Here is a 20,528-nt window from a genome sequence, read left to right on the forward strand (position 1 = left end):
AAAAGCCAAACATCAAAGTGTGTTTGTTTATATACAGTTTTTAATTTGAACCCAAGTTCTCTCTTATATTTGAGGAAAGTTTAAAAAGAATCAAAATTCTTTTTATTTTATTTTTTATATTTTTAAAATTATTACAATATATATATTTATATAAGAATCATCCAAACTTATCAGGATATAAGTAATTCAAGGAAGTAATTATATTAAAGGAAAGGATATAACACAAAATCTTATGTCAAAATCCATTATTGTTAATTTTCAAATTTACATTAAAAGAACCTGTTGAACAGATTCGATACTTAGGACTCCATCTTGACAAGAGACTTACTTGGAATCCACACACAAGACTCAAACGACAAGAAATTGCTCGTAGATTCCGATTGCTACAACACTTACTTGACAAACGCTCTAAACTTCCCATTCATTACAAAAAATTAGTATACACTACAATAATCAGACCAATTTGGACATATGGAATTGAGCTCTGGGGTTCTACCAAACCATCAAATTCTTCCCGCATCCAATCGTTACAATCCAAAATCCTACGTAAAATCCTAGATGCTCCTTATTACGTCACAAATAAACTCATTCATAAAGACCTTAACATCCCATTCGTTGCAGATTTGACCCAAAACAGATATGCGTCTTTTTATTCCAAACTCCTTAACCATCCTAACCCATTAATTCTTAATCTTTCATCCTTAACAATCCCTGATAATCCTCCGAGGCGTCTGAAAAGAAGATGGCCACGGGACCTTCTAGTTTAAATTAATGTTTGAAGTACCACCAATGGGTGGTTCCTTCCCAAGATTTTCAAGTGTATATGAAACATACAACATATTTACTTATTGTATTATTTTGTACAGTTGTAAATTACAATAAATAAATAATCAAAAAAAAAAAATTAAAAGAGTTTAACTATTCAATAACTAATTTATTTTCCAAGGAGTGCTTTCTGCTGCTGATTCAAAATGTAAAAGAGTATTTAAACAAGCAGAAGAGGGATGTTATGAAAAATTACACTGGGCAGTAAGTTTCCTGGTGTGCTGGGTAATGAAATTGGATTTTGTCTGCAATGTAGTTGGAAGTAAGAATGTATTTTAATATTTAATTTAGTCAATAAGATTGAAATTATAATATTACCTAAAACAATCATTATTGGATCATAAGCACAGTTCCAAGTGATTACTTATAAGTTGTTATTGCTAGCGCTGTACTAGTACTAATAAAATCTTAAATATAAAACCAATTACACACTTTCAGCCTTTAACCTAAAACTTATATACTTTTTTTAATGTATCGTAGTGTATATATGTCCAATTATGGATTGATGGGTATGCTGTGTGTTATAGCAACACAATATATTTGGGCAGCATGGCCAAATAAAGCATTTCTCTCTACCAGATTGGCCTGGTGGGCCTTACATGGTTGATATAACAGTTACATTTTTTTTTTAACAGTTTATTATGGGGGTGGTATATTATTATACAAAGGATACCCCTACCTAGAAACGTTATATTTAAAAAAAAATGATAAAATAAAATAATAATTTTTGATAAGAGAGAAAAGTAAAGTTAATAACAAAAAAAAAAACCAGCATTCGTAAACCTTAACAAAACAAAATATTGCCCTCTAATGGGATAAAAAACAAAATAAGTAAATTTGAAAAAAAGACTCAGAGAAAATAAATAAAATAGTAGTTATATCAGTAATAGAATTTATAGTAAGATGTCCTGCACCAGCCTGGGTTTCAGCCTTCTGGTTGAGGTTGGGTTTCTCAAGTTGTAGGTCACTCCTTTAACTGTCCGTAACTGGGAGTGGAACTTCATGAATTGTTTTCTTATGTAATCCTCCGTTGATTTGCAATTCCCAATGCAATTGGCTACTTCTTACAAACCATGGAGCATCCCCTGATTCTGAGGACTTTATTTTGAAAAGATTGTAACTTTTTCCTTTTCGTAAAGTATGCTACTCCCCAGACTTCACAGCCGTACAACAGCAGTGGCCTGAGAATTGTTTTGAAAATAAAAACAGTTGTTTCTGGTTTTAATTTGGATATTCTATTTAGAATAGAATAAAGCATTGCTAACCTAGGGTAGGTTTGATGTTGATATGGTTATTCCAGGAAAGGCGGCGATCGAGGTGAATTCCAAGGTATCTTACTGTTTCACTGACAGGATTTCATTTCACATTTGTACCTTTGTCTGAGAGTAAAAACTTAGTTTCTAAACTAACACATAAAAGTACATTTTTTAATGTTTAGACTAATCGTCCATTTAGTGAAGTGTTGTTCTAGATCATTAAGGTGAATTTGCAAAATATTTCAAGCCATTGTTATATCATCATTTTGAGAGAACACTGCTGTATTGTCAGCGAACATAGCTATGGAGGTATGTGTGGACTGGATAATGTCATGAAGATAGAAGTTGAACAGAATAGGAGAAAGGAATGAACCATAGGAAGTACCGGCTTGGATTTGTCTTAGGGTAGAATTTCTGCTATTTAATATAATAGAAAATGTTCTGCTGTTGAGGAATTATCTCAGTATATTGTATAAGTATTTTGGAGTATCTACTTTCTTTAGTTTGAACTGGAGATCTGGATGCCAGACTTTAGCAAACGCTTGTTGGAAATCCAAGAACGCTACCAGGGTGTGTCTCTTCTTTTCGAATCGATTTATTATAAATTCTAATAGTCTTACAAGTTGGTGAGAAGTGTAATACTTGAAACAATGAATTAGTATTCAATGGGAACATTGATAATAAGACTAATAGACACAATAATAAAAGCTCCCTAAATTAAGACTATTCTATGCCAATATTATACTAATAACTAATAACAGCTTATAGATTTCCTTGAGGAAAGAAAAGGAATAAAGAAAACATTATTACTCAATTTGGTATCTTGACATCCTAGCATTGCAGTAATGAGAAAATAAATTTTTTATTTATAAATTAAATTATTTTTAGCCTAGTCCTATATTATTAAATTTTGAATTATTACATTTACTGACTTTTGACCTTCAAAATATCAATGCAAAACATTCCTTTGCTGTTTGTAAGGCAAATTTCAAAGAAATAAAATTTAATTCAATAATGTCAGTGCTAGGAGGTGACTCAGCTTGTGATGCAGCAGAGGAAATTTCATCTGGTTTTGGATCAGGATATACATATATGATTGATTCAAAATCCATGCTAGCTAGTGAATTCAAGACAGCAAGGATACAATACCAGATTCAAAAGCCAAACATCAAAGTGTGTTTGTTTATATACATTTCTAATATAATTTTATTTATTAAATTAAAATCATATTAATACCAAAATTTATAGATAGATATCAGGGGAGCAGCAGACACTGCAAAAGCTGTGGTTAAAGAATTTCAAGGAAAGAAATCTATGGTAGATAGTATCATAGTTCTGGTAAAACGAGTTCTAACCCTGGTTTTTGTAAAAATAATAATCAAGTAAGAGTTTTAAACATAATTAATCAGTAACTAAGCTCAAGAATATTTAATATATTATTAGCTTAAAATATGTTTTTTTTTTTTTACATTAACTCTTCAAGGGTTTCTTGCATCTGACAGATGCCCACAGCAATTTGACTTGGGACCACAGAGTTTGGGGTAAAACTGAGCATCCCTTTTGCCAGGTCTCTCCTCTCCTCCCACCCTTACTCCATGAAAAGAGGTGGGAAATATATTTTTAGAAAGATTTTAGATCCCTTTCTTAAGCTGACGCATGAATAATTTCCTGTCAAGTCTCATAGATATCACACAACCTGACATGTTTCAGAAAGAAACTGAATAATTTTGTTAATTAATGTAATGAAACTGTTATTATTTACTTTATAATTATTCTCTAATGGAATAAGATTTTCTTTTAATAAATAATGTTATTACTCGTGAATTATTATTTCACTACCTCGAGTGATGCCTCTTAGACAATTCGCGATCCCAATCATTTATTATCACATTTAGTACTGATGGATAAATTCATACTGCAACATCTTAGAAAATTAATTAGGACACCTCTCTAAGGTAATTTTTTTTCTCTTATCCAGGAACGACTTTGAACCATTTGTTATATTTGGTTTCCCTTCATCATATATTAAATAACCCATTTTGGAAAAATCTATATTCATTGTTTTAATGCATACAATTAGAGCATTGATGTGAATATGTATCTATTAGAATAATTAAATAAAACTTTATTCTAGCAACATTTTTTCAATAAATTGAACATACAAAAAAAAATCTATAGTTCAAACAGTTACCTATTGGAAGGATTACTTATCACAATATTGTATTATTAAAAAATTAATAAAATTTAAAAAATGGAATTTTATGTAGTTTTTACTTTATTCTCCTTTCTAAAGTATAGTTTTGAAGATGGCAAGGTCAAATAAAAAGATTAAATATTAAATAAATATGAGAATTCTTATTTTTATTATTATATATAATATTATAGACTCTTATTCCCAGAGTGAGTTTCTAGGCAATCAGAACAGTCAACTTGTTTATTGACTACCTTCTTTTGATGATGGAAGGTTTTCTTTGTATTTTTTCACAACAAACTAACACTTGCTGTAAACAATCTTTCAGCAAACAAACACTGACTGTTAACAAAGCATTTGTCCTCTAAAAGTTTTCACTCATCTTATTCATTGTTGATCCAAAACAAAGAGTCCCTTATTCTTCTTGGGTGGCTCTTCGATGTCTTCTTTTTCAAGATGTCTACCCTTGAGCTAGACATAAGATGATGAGGACCTCCTGGATCTAGGAAACATTATTCGTTCTCAACATTAATTGTTGTACTACAGTTTTGAGTTTTTTCTTATGATTTCCTTAATGAATAAGTTTCTTTAATACTTATTCTTAACTTCTATTTTTTCTTAAATGTTTTATAATTTCAATTATGATGAAAAGTTAAAATAAAGTTTTTAAAATATTTGAATCTGCTCAACATAAACGCGATTCAATGAATTTTTGGCAAGACACGCGCCGCCATCTTCTTTGTTTTGAATAACGATCTTTCCACTCCATATTTGACTGAACAAAATTTGTTAGCTTTCTTTTTGGTTTAACAAAGCAAATGAACTATATTAAAACGATACATAAAATGGAAACATATTACAAACCCTTTATACATAAAAATATACTATTTACTCGAAAAGAGGATATTACAATGTGTACAAGCTTTATTTAATTGGAATGAGGGACATGGCAATTTCGCCTATAGAATACCAATGACGTCATTTTTGAGAGAAGCCCATTATTCTGGCAATAGATTAATAAGAAATTTTTATAGTATTTTGAGAGATTATTGAAGTTCATTAGATAATTCCATATTGCTTTCAGCTCTTTAAAAAGGTCCTAATGAAAAACTTAATTTTATTCCACCCTATAATAAAAAGGTTCATCAGCATTTTTAATAAAATATTTTCTCTCTGTAAAAATATTAAGTAAGGGATAAATTATATAAAAATATTTTTATCAGATTTATTACATTTCTTGTAGGGTTTAATTTTTTTCCTCTTCATTACCATAAGGTTTAGTTATTAATCTTCAATTAATAACTTATTATAGAAAAATTTAGTAAATTTCATTATAATTATGAAATTCTGTCAGAAAAAGTCTGGAACAATGTGAGCATTTACTCTGTAACTTGATATTTGGAATGTTTTATTGTTTTGTTTTTATCAGTGCCCTAAAAAAGTATAAATACTGAACAAAAATATCAAAGGTAACTTTTCCTAGTAAAATATAAGGAGTATTTCAGCTGGTTCACTAAAAATTGAATCTAATAACTAAAAACAGTAAATACATCATCATAATTGAAATTTACTGAGTGTCTCAATTTCTACAAGGCCGAAGATCAAGAACATTGAAGTATATTAGTTAAAAGTACACTTGATTAGCCTTTTTTTTTGTTTTGTTTTTTAAATAAATCAAAACTGAGTGTAAGTAAAAAATGTTCTTGTCTTTAGTGCTCAAAAATACCAAGATGGATATTTATCAAGTATTCAATTTGATAATGTTTATATAACCAAATATTTTCGGAAAATTGATGCCAGACGAAGAATAGCAGGGAAACACACGCTCTTACCACTGAAAAAAATGGAGAAATCAGGATTCATAGATCCCCATAGCCTTAAACTTTTCGCAAAAGAAAAAAGTCATGTTGTAAGCACTAAGTATTCAAATACATAACAACCTAAATAAAAATGAACAATAGAAAAACTGGGTTTGTGACTTTATTATTTTCAGATGGGGCAATCAATAAAAATTATTCTTGAAATGGTAACGGCAACTACAATTGTTCTAATAGATCGTTTGTTTTATGAATCCCTGGATTTGATTCGACGTCATGGAAAAATTGAATATCATCAAAGTGGTAAATTTTTAACATCATTGAAAGTACCAGCTAAAAATTAATGCATTACTAAAACATGATCCTCTATATGTTTTCCTCTATCTCATTAATTAAATAATAATGCAATATTTTAAAATTAGTTACTTATCTTATTGTTCAACACAATTACAAGTGTTCCTTAGAAGAGAATCTGCCTAAATCCATTAGAATTTATTTACTATTGCCTAATTTGTTCTTACATCAATAGCTCACCTAAACTTGTAATTTAATATTCCTGAACTTTATACAATTTCTAGAACTAGTTATACTTTTTAAAAACCAGCCCACAGTTTTTTTAATCGTGGATGAACAATGAACTTTTCTTGAACAATATCTTTCTCGAACCACATCTTTTCTTTTTGTTTTCTCTTTATATTAATCTTTATTCAACTTCCTTCATTCTACATCTTCTATTTATTTGTCTCTTTATAGAACACTTTTATTTCACTCTTAACATACCTTTAGGTTTTGCCTTGGTTTTTAAAACTTAATTGTATCTTTAATGTTTTTACTTTTATATAGCTTTACTTTTAAGTTTCTCAAAACTAAAATAAAGATTTCATTCTTTTGTTTATAGGTATACATGACCTGATTATAATAGTAGATGGAACTGGAATGATAGCAAATGTTGTAAGATCAATCATAAAAAATTTCAACTTTCGAAAAAGAATTGAAGAAGATTATACCAATGAATGTAAGTTTACATTTTCTTTATGTCACTTTGGTGAAGAATTCCTTTCACTGTTATTACTAACCAAATCTGATTAATTAATAAGAAAATGTTACTGGTAATATGAAATTCATATGATAAATAAATGGTTCAGGAGTTTAACCCTGGAACACTAATGGTAAGTTGATAGTAATGTAAGACTACACAATCATTAAATCAATTACCACAACATAAAATTGATATTTTGGGGCTATAGCACATACTAATAAAAAGATATATACTTATAAAAAGATTAAAACTTTTCAATAAACATTATAAATATTACTTAAAATTACAAAATAAAATAATTAGGATATCCACAAAATGGTTAAAACGTAATTCAATATTAAAGTAAGAAATCTTATTTTACGTCACAATTGTCAAATGCCATTTTGGCATATCAAATACAGATTTTATTCAATAATCTACAATTGTATGAATTAAAAAGGCTTGTGGATAAAATAAATTAGTTATTTAAAACCAAGAAAAGACATTGCTTCATGGTAATGATAACTTATATAAATAAAAAAAACAGGAAAAATACAGTCTATTTACTAATAATAAGTATACCACTAACTTTCTCGTGGAATTATTATTTTAGAAAAAGAGCAGTCAGAGAATTCCAACCCCAAACATGAAAAAGGATTTTAGAATATAAATTTAGAAAATGCTTTGATCGTTCACTTCCTGACTGTATAGTGAAAACACCTTTTGCTGACAAGTGCTATGTGTTGGCTATGTTTTCATAAAACATGCTTCTCCCAATTAATGAACAATAGTATAGCCACTGTTCCTAAACCTTAGTCTAATCAATGAAGAATGTTTGATGGAAACTTATCTAATGACTAGTACCAGGAAACCTTAGGTCGTTTCACTACACCAGCAGATAAAGAATAAATCACCAAAAGCAGTTACGAGTACCTGGTTCTCTTAAACAAGTACCAACCTCATTACTACTAGCAATAATATTTCATTGATAAGAGAACAATGATTAATGTAATAAACAAAAAAAAAAAAATAGGAAGCAATTCTATCAACAATGACAAAATCCCTTGTTATTAATCCCACTAAACATATTTCCTCTACTTGAGTAAGTAAAATTAATGAAAGTAATATTGTTCTTGGAACTAGATTAAAAAAAATTGAAAATTTCCAAATAGGAAGAATAGAGATAAAAATTCCACTTTTAACAATGTATATGATAAGAAATTAAAGCTATCCTTCCTCTCCAGACTCACCCCACTGACCCTCAAGGAGTGACAGTCCTATATCACTTTTGAAATATTTTTATATTATAATCTGATGACACCAACATATATAAAATAATAATCAATAAATTATTTAATATGTTCGTTTTATTTCAGTTTGTCTTCCTAAACCACGATTTCCTGAATGGTCAATCACAAAAAAAATATATGGCACTTATACCATCATATTTTTAATGATAATAGTTGAAGGGTATATTCAGCGAGCAAGAAGAATGATATGTGCCTTCTTTTATCCTAAGGTGACTGGTACCTTAAAACCAAATTCCTCTTATTACATACCTAGCTAATAACTTCTGAAATGGTGTTTTAGAGGGAGAAAAAACGAGTTCTTTATCTCTACAATGAAACATTAAAACAAAGAAAAGGTTTTTATAAATACATGAAAAAAAAAATTAGAAGAATTATGAGAGAAAATAAACTCACAGTAAGTTTTATTAATAATAATGATGATCAAAAATCTATGGTTAGGGAGCATTTTCAATTACAAGTATTATATTTTCTAAGCTATGATTTCTTTTTGTCATTACAATTAAACAAAAATAATACAGAATCCAGCTTGTTATTGCATTAATAAATATGTTCCTAGTAATTCATTTAAAGTTAAAAACAAAAGTCTGTGAATGTCTAAAAATAAACTGGGGAAGAAGAAAGAATGGAATAACAATTGGTAAATAAAACAAACTACCTAAATATATTATATAAGGTGATTAGTTTCAAAATGGGCTCGATTCCACTATAAAAATTTTATAGGAAACCGAAACATTTGATTGCTTCCTATTTGACTCAGTTAAACCTATCAATTTGAACCCATTTTTATTCTGGATTGATTTTTTTTTGGCCACTTGGTGATGTAAATTGAGAATAAATGAAGAATAAAATAAAAACATTTTGCAAAACTAGTGGATAGATCCGGTTTTAAAATTAATTGTCTCATGCCATTGGTAAAATAATTGTAGTGAGTCTATGTAATGTTTTTATTCTGGAAACATAATATCAATCATAATTTAGGAAAATATATGTTTAATTTAGAATTCTGTGTGTTTTAACATGGAAAAATACATAAATACGTTTATGTACATTTAATAGGACTATAATGAGCCCTACTGAACAATTAAAACCCAATTACCTAGTATTTAGGCTTCCTGTAAAAAAATCAGTGCCTTTAGGAGCAATCCCATTACGTCAAAATTACTTTTATTTAGTCAAACATAAAATATACAATTTTAAAGCAACAATTCATTTCAGATACTTTTCTATATTATAATTTTTCCATTATTTTTTGAAACAGTAGCCCTTAGTGATGAACATAAAATCAGGGGGTGCCTCCTCCTTTACATATATCAATGTAACAACATTCACTAATATGAAAATTAAAATTATAATTGCTTAAACCTCTATCTTTCAAATGATTCTGGATATGCTAGGTAATATACAATATTGTTTCACCAAACATATTGAAGTTGAGGTTTTATTGCTTGGAAGATAACTAGAGTTACAATTGATCCTAAAAGACAACCCAGGGCAACTTAGAAGATTGGGAGAGAGGGAAAGGAGATTAAAAAAAATTGTCTGCCATCTACATATTTTTTTGACTCTGACGAGATAAAGAAATTTTAAATTTATTATCAAATATAAACTCCGAATCACACTAAAATACCCCCATCTTGTATTTTCACGATTTCGATGACTTTTTTCCACTTTGAAGTTTGTCACATAATACACATTTCTTTTTTGACACTTTGATTAGTAATAAAACTAATAATAAATGTCCAGAAGGTGTAAAATATAATGAAATAAAAGTAAGTACGTAAACGGACGACTGATTTCCAAAATATGGAGCAATATTGCTCATGGGATAATTCACACAGTGCTATCTTAAGTCCTCTAGTCAATCCGAAAATAAAAAGTATCCTTATAGCAGATAATATTTGGTTGATCTCGGAAAAATTATCGTTTCAACACCATTCAGTAGTGAATTCCAGATAGCGTTCTGAACACATTTCTTCACTATCTAGAAGAATCTCAGTACCTTTGAGATAATCTTATATTCGTGTGTATAGCCCCCTGTTCCACAACGTATATTTACAACCCTGTTCGTAGCTAGTCCATGTCTCATTTATACTCACGATCTATAATAGGTAACACTGGGAATAGGAATGAACACGCAGTCTCCAGGATTTCTGTGAGTCCATATTAAATACACTCGAACTATAGAGATGGATACACATGTACTAAGGAAAGCAATTTTTCAAAATCTTCCTCAGGATTTTTCGCATGTTTAAATACGAAATTAACAACTGAAGAATGAAAGGAAACGCTTAACGGAAGGGGTAAATGGCAAAACTATTTAGCAGATTCGAGTTATATGTGATAGCTATGGATTTCTACGAATGGTAATCCCTCCAACCCTCCTAGTTTAGTCACTTTTTAATTCTCTTTTACTGATACTTAAAACTATAAATTTTGCATGAATATCACAAGCTACGTAAAGATAATTTTAATGAGAAAGATATTTTTAACGGACAATATATACTATGCTAAGTAAACTTACTTCTAATCACCTATTACTTAATCACTTATTTTTGTTTTATATGTACCTTTTTCACAGCAAGATATCAGTTATCTGCTCATGCTGCGGTTGAAATTTCCAAATTTGTTTGGTTGGTTGAGCTGGTTTGAAAATGCTAAAAGGAAGTGCCTTATTTGTGGAGAATATGAAAAAAAATCAAGACCACAATATGAATGTCCTGCATGCATGTATATTTACTGTTTGGAGTGTTGGAATGACATCGACAAAACATGTTATGCTTGCAATCCTCCATCAACGGACGAAGAAGCATCTGATGAAGAGCCCCAGCCAGCAGATCGTTGATGCGTAATTTACTTTACATATTTACGATTTTTTATATTAATGATTTACACGTAAGTGTTCATATTATATGTTAAAACAATACTTGTTTTCATATCCAACACACTATTTTTGAGTATTCTGCTGGTCCTATTTCTTCAATGTTATATGTGTTTAGTTGGCGATACGAGTTTGGGTAGAAGTAGCATACGTCACCTCAATAAGTCGTCAGCTTAAAATTTAATAACTATATATATATATATATATATATATAACTTCAATATTTAATTCGTTCATCAAAGGATGTTAAAACGATTTGTTTCCACTGTCACCCGTACACGAATATTTCGTATTATGGATGAGTTATCCTAACTAACCAGGTGAGGGAAATTGTTCTTTGCGATGACATAGAGATCGTTTTCAATCAAAATGTTTTCTTGTAAACTTTGTGGTCTCGTTGGATAACATATATAACCTGCTAACATCAGGAACATCAGTCCGCTGTGCCAACCTCGTGTCGATACTGTTCATTGCTGGTAGATCTAAATTTTAGAAGTTTTTTCCATTTATTTTCACAATGCGAATTACTGAAGTAATTAACTTTATTAGAAGTTTAAATTTTATTTAATGATCAGTATTATGCCATCAGGAAATCCTATTATTTCGTTGAAATTAGTATATTAAAATGTAACTTTTATTATTATCGTTGTAGTAACTAATTGTTTCATTGTTTTTAGAATGTAATTCTGTTTACCGCTTTGATTTTTAAATGTTAGGGTCGTTGTACTAATAGGAAATTATGTGATTATTTCTGTTGGGATTATTGGTGGTCAATTGTTTTTGAACTGTGTTGTAAAATTTTATGGATCTAAATTTTTCTTATTGACCTCATGTTTGCCTGTGTTATAGTTAGTTAGTTATTATTTTCTGGGTTTCCTTATTAGATTTTTAAAATGGGATTGTACCCAAATGGATGGTATTATATTTACAAACTTGGTTTCCGATTTCCTGAATGGTTGTCATTTTAGTTTTTGTATCATCAGATTTTGATCTTGTGTTAGGGATTATTTGAGCATTTATGATAATTGAAATGATTCAATAGTTAATTTTTTATTATTTTTTTTTAGTTAGCTGGAGACAATCAGCCAGATGATACCTCGAAGACCTTTGTATTTTATGATGAAGGACACACTTTGGGAAATGCTTTGAGATTTGTCATCACAAAATAGTAAGTGTATTTTTAAATCCTTTTGTTTATTTTAATAGTAGTTTTGTAATCTGTCGGGAAAACATGACTTATTTAGGTTCATTATTGGTTTGTCAACATATCATTCATTTCAAATCAATTTTATTTTATTTAATATATTAAATTTACAGCATGAATTTGTGAGCATGGTCAATATTTTCAATCCTAAACTTAATTTTTGAACGATAATGTTATTGTTAGAAAATGAGGTGGTGTGTAATACGTTTTACTGATATTGACAAATAAAACTACTTAAATACTTGCAGAATGAAGGAAAGTCAATGAATGACCTTTTCTGTAAGCCCCACAACATAGGGTGAAATGTTTGCTCATAATGAATAGTTTCTTGACAATTTGAGTTACTTTGACTGCTCCTGGACCATTTTTATTTTATTAATGGCCCACCATGAATCGATGATATTCTAATAACTATGTTTTAATGTGATATTTTGAAAGTATTTTGATCTCAGCTTAGTTTTGCTTGGTCCTGTCTTAAAAACAATGTTTTTATCTTCTGCTTTTTCTGGGAACATCTTAGATTTTTAAAACAGTTTAGAAAATCACTGATTTATTTAATAATATATTAGATATTTAATTACAACTCTTTTTTATGTTTATATTATATAAGAATCTTGAAATACCATTGCTTTGCTTAAATAATGACAAAACTTATAAAACATTTTTATTTTTTACTAGATTTATTTAAAGATCATTGACTGAGGTTATTTTTAACAAGCAGGGTTTCTTAACCACAGCCTGCAGGACAAATCCAGTAGTGGAAGAAATCCTAGTCTGAGATTCAATTGAAATGCATCAAACACATAATTAAAAATCTGTCAAATACATGGGTCAATTAGCTTCCTCATTTATTTTATTTTTTTGAAATTTATGCTTATTCTGGCAATTTCTATTGGGTACATAATATTCAAGGATATTTGATTTAAGACTAAAATCCTTGTGATGAGCAGTTATTGATATAGGTGAGGGAAAGTATTGATGAAATTTATAATAGGCTATTTCAGCACTAATTTTAACTTTAAGCTGAATTAAACTAGCTTCTTTCCATGTATATTTGTGCCAAGAAGAATATTCTATGGTAATAAATATATTTCATTATCTGTTTAAATATAAAACATCCCCACCTTAAGAGCGAGGAGGCCAAATAATGACTCTATTATTAACATAAATATTTTATTACCAGTGCATCATTAATCTATAGTTCATAAGTAATTCAGTAGTATATTTTTAGAAGAAACAGATATTCTAAATTTTTGTTGGTTGAACAAAAATCATATCTATTGTTTAACTGTTTACTTTTAATGATATAAAAGAGAAAAATCTCTTCAAAGTACATAAACTAATTGTTTGAATACAATTTCATGATTCTGACCACTAAGCCTTTTAAGACACATTAAAGGTCTGGATAACAACTAAAGCTAAGCAATGATGACAGTAGGGGCCAAAAGCCACCAATAGAATTTTATAGAAGTTGGTCTGGGTGTGTACAAGAGCCAGGGTTAGATATTTTAACTTTACTTAATTTTTTTATAAGAGATTAATTTATAAAATAACCCATTGCCAGCTTATAAAAAAAATAAGTATAAAAATAAGTACCCAATGATCTAGGTAATCTGGCTCTTCCTTGGTAGGGCCTCCTAGGTCATTTATTGACGATCTCATCTCATTGCAGTCTTTGATATTTTGTATCTTTTATTCATTTAAGTTTACAAATTATAATCTTATTAATTATTAAAGTGGTTATCAAGAGTCAATTGTGCATTATATTAAGGCATTAATCATTTTGTAATATTTTTGATAAATAATTCAAATTTATTCCATTTTAGCCCTGAAGTTAATTTCTGTGGTTACACAGTTCCTCATCCAGCCGAACAGAAAATGCACTTCAGAATTCAAACAAATGGATTAAGAGCAGTTGACATACTTCAAAGAGGGCTGGAAGATCTTGAAAAACTTTGTGAACATACGCTCAAAGTGTTTGATGTAAGTACCTGCATGTTCTAAATCAGTTATTCATTATCTTGTTTGGTTCAATTTAATTTACTTGTGAATATTGTTTTCCAAATTATTTGAACAAACAAATCATCCAACTTACAAATATATTTTTTCGATCTAAATTCTCCATAGCTTTTCGGCAGAAACAAAACCCAACACTCCCTCTGGCAGAAAGAATCACTTTGGCTATCTCTACACTTAAAACGATTCCGATAATGAAGCCTGAAATTCAGAACCCACCTTGGACTCTAAAACAACCTGTAACAATGCTATATCTGTCACTTATGCACAAAAATAAGACCACATCTGTCAAGTATAAAGAACGGTTGTTACGTCTTCTAGAAAATATTCCGGATTATTTTTTAATTTACACTGATGGTTCCAAATCCGCAAGCTCGACCGCCTCATCTTTCGTCACTCACGATTCAATCCACAAGTTTAAATTACATAAGTTATGCTCAGTATACACCGTCAGCATCAGCCCTACATTTCTGCTTTTCAATAATTCAGAAGACTATAGGAATAATCTTAGATTCGTAGAGCTCTCTAAAAAGTTTGAGAAACATGTACCCCGAACATCCACTCATCATAAGAATTCAAACTTTCCTTCAAAAATTATCACAACAAGGTAAATCCATTATTTTCATATGGGCTCCAAACCACATTGGCATTGTTGGTAACGAGCTCGCAGACAAAGCTGCCAGAGAGGCACTCACGCTCCCTGGCCGAGGCACTCACACTCCCTACCCGAGGCACCGCCGTTCTTACCCAATCAGAACTCAGTACACCCATTAAATTACAAATATTAGAAAAATGGCAGGCCAAGTGGGATGAAAGCTCTCCGAGTAAATTAAAAAAAATAAAATGATCAGTAAAACCATGGTCAACATCTTACTGCAACAGCTGCAGGGAGGAGATTGCTCTGGCCCACTTGAGAATAGGTCATACTCTCCTCATGCACTCTCACCTGATCAGAAAACTGCCACCTCCAATGTGCAAATATTGTCAGTCCATTCTTACGATTAGACAGATTTTTGAAGAATGTATTCACTATTTGCCGATAATAAACAGGATAGGACTGACCCCAAATTTATCAGAAGCTCTTGCAGATGAGGAAGCTATAATTACACAAATGTTTGAATTTTTAAAAGCACATCGCCTTTTTTATAAATTATAACTCCTCTTCGATTTTTATTTTTTTATGTTTCTTATTTATTTTATTTTTATTTTTATTTTAAACCAGAGGGTTTTACACCTTTAAGCAATAATCAACAACAACAACTTGTGAATATTATCTGTTCAATTAACATTCTGCTTAATTGATCCTTAAGAATTGGGTAGTTTCATTTCTCCTTTCCCGAGTTATAGCGATGTTATTAATTCTAGTGTGTTTTTTTTTCTCTTTTTAAATGCTTAATAAGTTCTTTTAATTTTTTCACTTTAATCTATTATACTTTGGAAGTGGCATTGCTCAATAAGTGAGACCCTAGACTCCTACCAGATCCAGGCTTGAGTCCATCTGTGACAGATAATAATTTATTTTGTTGCACTAGCTGTGGATCCCTTCGAGGGTCAGGAGACCAGGCTATGTATATATATAGCATCTATGATTTGGATACCTTCAATTAAGGTTGATCTAGATCTTGAATGGATCACTTCTTTGTGCATAAACGTTGATGAAGATAGAGTATGTCCTCAAGTACTGAACCCAAGAACCTCCACGGGTTGTTAGAGGTATAGCATTATTTAACATCTCTGTTTAAATTTTCGCTCCTTTAATTAATTAAAACAATAACCAAGGACTTAAAGGTTACTGATTCTTGATAATGTGACATTCTTGTGAGAAAGTTAGTCAGCACTTCAACTTCTTACTTTATCTCCTTGTTATATAACTAAAAGGCAAGGAAGGGAAAAAACGAAATAAACAATATTAAATAAGCGTGAATAATTGAGTAACAAACTTAAGAAGCATCGTTTGAGGTACTACTTTAACTTTATATTAAAATATGTGTTGTGTGAAACTGAAAACTGTTGTAGAATTCATAAAGCAATCTATGAGTCTTTAATCTTTAGTGTATTAAGTGAGCATTAGATATCTGTATGTATTACATTAATGCATACAAATATCTGTCAATCAATTTATCGATCAAAATAGAGAAAGATGAATGGTGAAGATTGTGTGTCTGTCTTTCCTTTCTATTGTAGTAGGGAGCAGAATTTTATGGAACCTAAATCATTTGAAAATTGCTGTATTTGGAATGAAAACTGAAGTATCTGACAATGTTGTTTATATGTTATGGTTTTTTATTGAGGCTGTGGTGGCTGTGAGTGTTTTGGGATTACCTTAGCACCCTCGAGTCAGAAGTGATGTTGGTTTGAATTCACCTGGGAATTGGTAGAAATTTACATTGTGATTGACCCATAAAATGAATCTTGTCTTTTTCACTCTGGCTAGGATAAGAGAGAGAAATTAAAACAGTATGTTTTTATTACTATGTATTGTCCTTGATGTTCTAAATCTTGGGCAAAAGGGTAAAGTAATTAACCTGTTGCACCCTAAGTGAGAAGGTTCAGATTTATTCTTTGAGTCTGTTGTTTAATTATTAATCTAGCACGGCAAGATAACATTGCTACTAAGAAATAAATAACTGAAACAAAAGGTTAGAAAATTGTAGATTTAAAAAGAAAGTTTAATTAAGCTAAATAAGTTGTAATAAGGTGGGGAAAATGAACTGTTGATGATCGGTGATGGTAGAATATTATAAAAAGCATAATCACGTAGAAGAAGGTCAGTAATATAATGGAATAAGGAGTTGTAAAAAAAAAAAATGTTCATATAAATAAAAATTATGGATGTTTTAGTATATTGACTGGGAATAGGCTAGGGATAGGTTGTGTTTGTCAGTTTTGTAGTTAACAGGAAAAGATTCTAATTGTATATAAATAATTTCAGAGAGGAGTTGTTTGTAATGGTTACAAACAGTGGCTAGAATGGAAGTATTATCAAAATCAAATGAGTGGTTTAATAAGTAATGTTCTGAGAGTTTGGTAGCAGTAATGGCACAGGAAGAGACAGAATGTTTGTATAACATGAGAACGAAATGTTATTATAGAGGAATAGGATCTTTAAGATGAGAGTAGATATTAGAAAGCTTATTGTGGAATAAGGCCTGAAGTATTCTGAAGGCAAGTCGGAAGTTGGGGATAGAGGAATGTATGTATTTATAGAATGAAAATGAAAGGGGATGTAAGGTTCTACATTTCATATACCACTCTGGTGCAATAATATTTATTGAAAACTTTAAAATTTAATTTTTGAAACTGGAATAGTTTTTTTAGCAATAATGAAGTTGAACTACTGATGTTCAGTAACTAAATTAATTTTATGTTTCAGGAAGCTGTTTCTGACTATAAAAATCAATCATCCATGGAAGAAACTGAAGTTTCAAGTTGAACAAAGGAAAACGTTGTAACATAAACAACAATTTATGTTTTAAGAACTATAAGGAAATATTTTCCAGTGTATATAATTTTTTAATTAGTGAATTCTTGAAGAACTGGTTCCTTTTTTGAAGTTTTTGTTTCTGCTGCTTTGTTAATTTTATGCTAAAAATTGTTAATTAATAATTTTTTATGTTTATTTTAGAAAATGTAAAGTTATTATGTTTACATTGAATTTCAACATTGTTTTTTGAAGTATAATTCTATTCTTAATCATCTCAAAATAAATCAATCATGTCAAAATTAAATTTGAATAAGTTTCCTATTATGGGTAAAAACTCAAAAATGATTACCAATCTTAGCAGTAAGTTATTTCAACCGTTGAATATTATTCCTCAAAATGCTACTGTAACTTCTGAGAAGTTATCTAAGAGTCACAGACTTATGGTTGATATGGGAATTATAAAATCAACTTCTGCAGGTACTTATCACCTTCTGCCTTTAGGTATTCGGTCTCTTGAGAAATTACGGAAAATAGTCAAGTCTGAAATGTGTGCATTATATGCACAAGAGATCAAACTGCCTTTTCTTGTCGATTATAACCTATGGAAAAAATCAGGCCGTTGTGATGCTGGTTTTGGGTTTTTTAAATTTAATGATCGACATGGTAGGGATTTGCTTCTGAGCCCCACCAATGAAGAAGCTGTAGCAAATTTAATTGCAAATATTCCTCAGCTATCTCATAATCAATTACCTCTGTTAATTTATCAAATCTCTACCAAGTTTAGAGATGAAGTTAAACCTAGATGTGGCCTCATTAAGAGCAAGGAATTCGAAATGAAAGATCTTTACTCTTTTGATTCTAGTTTGAAAGCTGCAGAATCTACTTATGAAAGTGTTAGCAATGCTTATAAAAGTATATTTAAAACAGTTGATGTACCTGTAATAAGAGCTGTTGCCGATTCAGGAGATATGAAGGGAATTTATTCACATGAATATCATGTAATCAGTGATATAGGAGAAGATAATGTAATGATATGTAATAATTGTTCCAGTGCTTATAATATTGATAATTTAGAGGTTAAAACATGTAGCAATTGCAATTCAAATGCTTTTTTAACTGTCAAAGGTATTGAAGTGGGTCATACATTCTTGTTAGGGTCTGTTTATACTGAAGCCTTGAGTGCTTTATTTAAGGGTCATTCTAATATAGTACTTCCTCTGGCAATGGCTAGTTATGGATTTGGTATGACTCGTTTTTTGGCTGCTGCTGTAGAACATCTTTCATCTGAACAAGAATTGATGTGGCCTAAACATTTAGCACCATTTAATGTCATAATTATTACTCCAAAAGAAGGGAGTAAAGAGTTTGAAATCGGAGATAAGCTTGGTAGAGAACTTTATTTGCAACTTAATGATATTCCTCATCTATCTGATGATGTCATTCTTGATGAAAGAGGTAAATATACGATTGGAAAGAGATTACTTTATGCTAAAAGAACTGGATACCCATTCATTGTCATTGTTGGTGCTAAAGTAAATGACAACCCCCCTCTTATTGAAGTTCATGATAGAAGAAATCTTGCAGTGCATCATATGACTTTTGAAGAGGTCATCAGCTTTTTATCTCAGATGTAAATTTCAGATCTAGCATTATTTTGGTTAGTAAAGTAGCATATTTTTTTTAGAAAGTTTGTTTTTAGATATATAATTTATTTTCAGTGAGTGATTTAACTTGTTATAAGATTCATCTTAAAGTTACAAATGGATTTTTAATTTATTTTTCTGATTCCTGAGTGTAAAAAAATTAAGTTTCTTAATTCTCTGATAACAAAATTTCCCAGAGTATGTCCAGAAGAAAGTAATGATAATACTTTTTTCAATCCATCACCATATTATTAATAAACAAATAAACTCTTAAAATACTGAAGACAAATATATTCTTACTTCAATTATTGTCACAATTATGATAGTTATTTCATTTGTATATTTTTGTTTTGTTTTTTTATTTGTCTTTAAATTCATCCTTACATTAATTGCTACTCATTAAGTTTACTTTTTTCACAAGAACATTGTTAATTTTTTATTTAAAAATATCTAAATTAAACTATTGTATGTGTTAGTAAGTATTGTTCAATACTTAAGTATAGCATATGATGCTCAGAGAGCTATGTAAATAACATCAGCTTAGTTGATCAAATATATATTGTTGAAACATTTTTTTCCTGTAGTTTTATTAAACAATAATAATGAATTTAGTATCATCAATTCAGTTAATAAAAAAGTTTTACTTTAATTATATTATTTCAAAATTTTTTGAGACAAGGTAATTATTTAATAAATAAATAAAAAATTAGTATCCAATTCTGTCTCAACACTTTATTTCTCACTAGTTCAACGTTTCGGCCATTCCATCCATCTTCAAGGACATCTTCAATACAAAACTCCTCACATTAATTCACAATTTCTATTGCAGGCTATTCTGCCCAGGTCATTTACTTTATTCTAATTTCAAAACCTATTTATTTAAAATTTAAAAACATTAACATTTATTTTTCTCTATAAAATTATCAACAATATAAAATACACCGCC

General features: G+C 29.8%; 3 protein-coding genes across 3 annotated transcripts in view; all 3 read left to right on the forward strand.

The window, feature by feature from the left end:
- Positions 1–14,362, forward strand: part of snky (sneaky) — a 22,436-nt gene extending 8,074 nt beyond the window's left edge. Inside the window, exons 7-17 of the mRNA XM_014433229.2 lie at positions 947–1,087; positions 3,103–3,254; positions 3,330–3,463; positions 5,986–6,181; positions 6,266–6,392; positions 6,988–7,104; positions 8,484–8,626; positions 8,698–8,811; positions 10,996–11,262; positions 12,363–12,463; positions 14,326–14,362. Of these exons, the coding sequence (XP_014288715.1) occupies positions 947–1,087; positions 3,103–3,254; positions 3,330–3,463; positions 5,986–6,181; positions 6,266–6,392; positions 6,988–7,104; positions 8,484–8,626; positions 8,698–8,811; positions 10,996–11,259 (1,388 nt within the window). The 3' untranslated portion in view covers positions 11,260–11,262; positions 12,363–12,463; positions 14,326–14,362. The remainder of the gene's footprint in view (positions 1–946; positions 1,088–3,102; positions 3,255–3,329; positions 3,464–5,985; positions 6,182–6,265; positions 6,393–6,987; positions 7,105–8,483; positions 8,627–8,697; positions 8,812–10,995; positions 11,263–12,362; positions 12,464–14,325) is intronic.
- l(2)37Cg (RNA polymerases I and III subunit AC2 l(2)37Cg) lies at positions 11,813–17,948 on the forward strand. Its single transcript, XM_024359851.1, has 4 exons — positions 11,813–11,827; positions 12,363–12,463; positions 14,326–14,482; positions 17,889–17,948. The coding sequence occupies exons 1-4, from the start codon at positions 11,813–11,815 to the stop codon at positions 17,946–17,948; spliced, it is 333 nt and encodes a 110-aa protein (XP_024215619.1).
- Positions 17,949–20,156, forward strand: ProRS-m (prolyl-tRNA synthetase 2-like protein, mitochondrial). The gene has a single exon (XM_014433230.2). The coding sequence runs from the start codon at positions 18,230–18,232 to the stop codon at positions 19,571–19,573; it is 1,344 nt and encodes a 447-aa protein (XP_014288716.1). The 5' UTR covers positions 17,949–18,229; the 3' UTR covers positions 19,574–20,156.
- The last annotated feature ends 372 nt before the right edge of the window (positions 20,157–20,528 follow it).

The sequence above is a fragment of the Halyomorpha halys genome, unplaced genomic scaffold (genome assembly GCF_000696795.3).
Source record: "Halyomorpha halys isolate HHAL.00 unplaced genomic scaffold, Hhal_1.1 Scaffold1172.1, whole genome shotgun sequence".
In the NCBI taxonomy this organism is placed as follows: domain Eukaryota; kingdom Metazoa; phylum Arthropoda; class Insecta; order Hemiptera; family Pentatomidae; genus Halyomorpha; species Halyomorpha halys.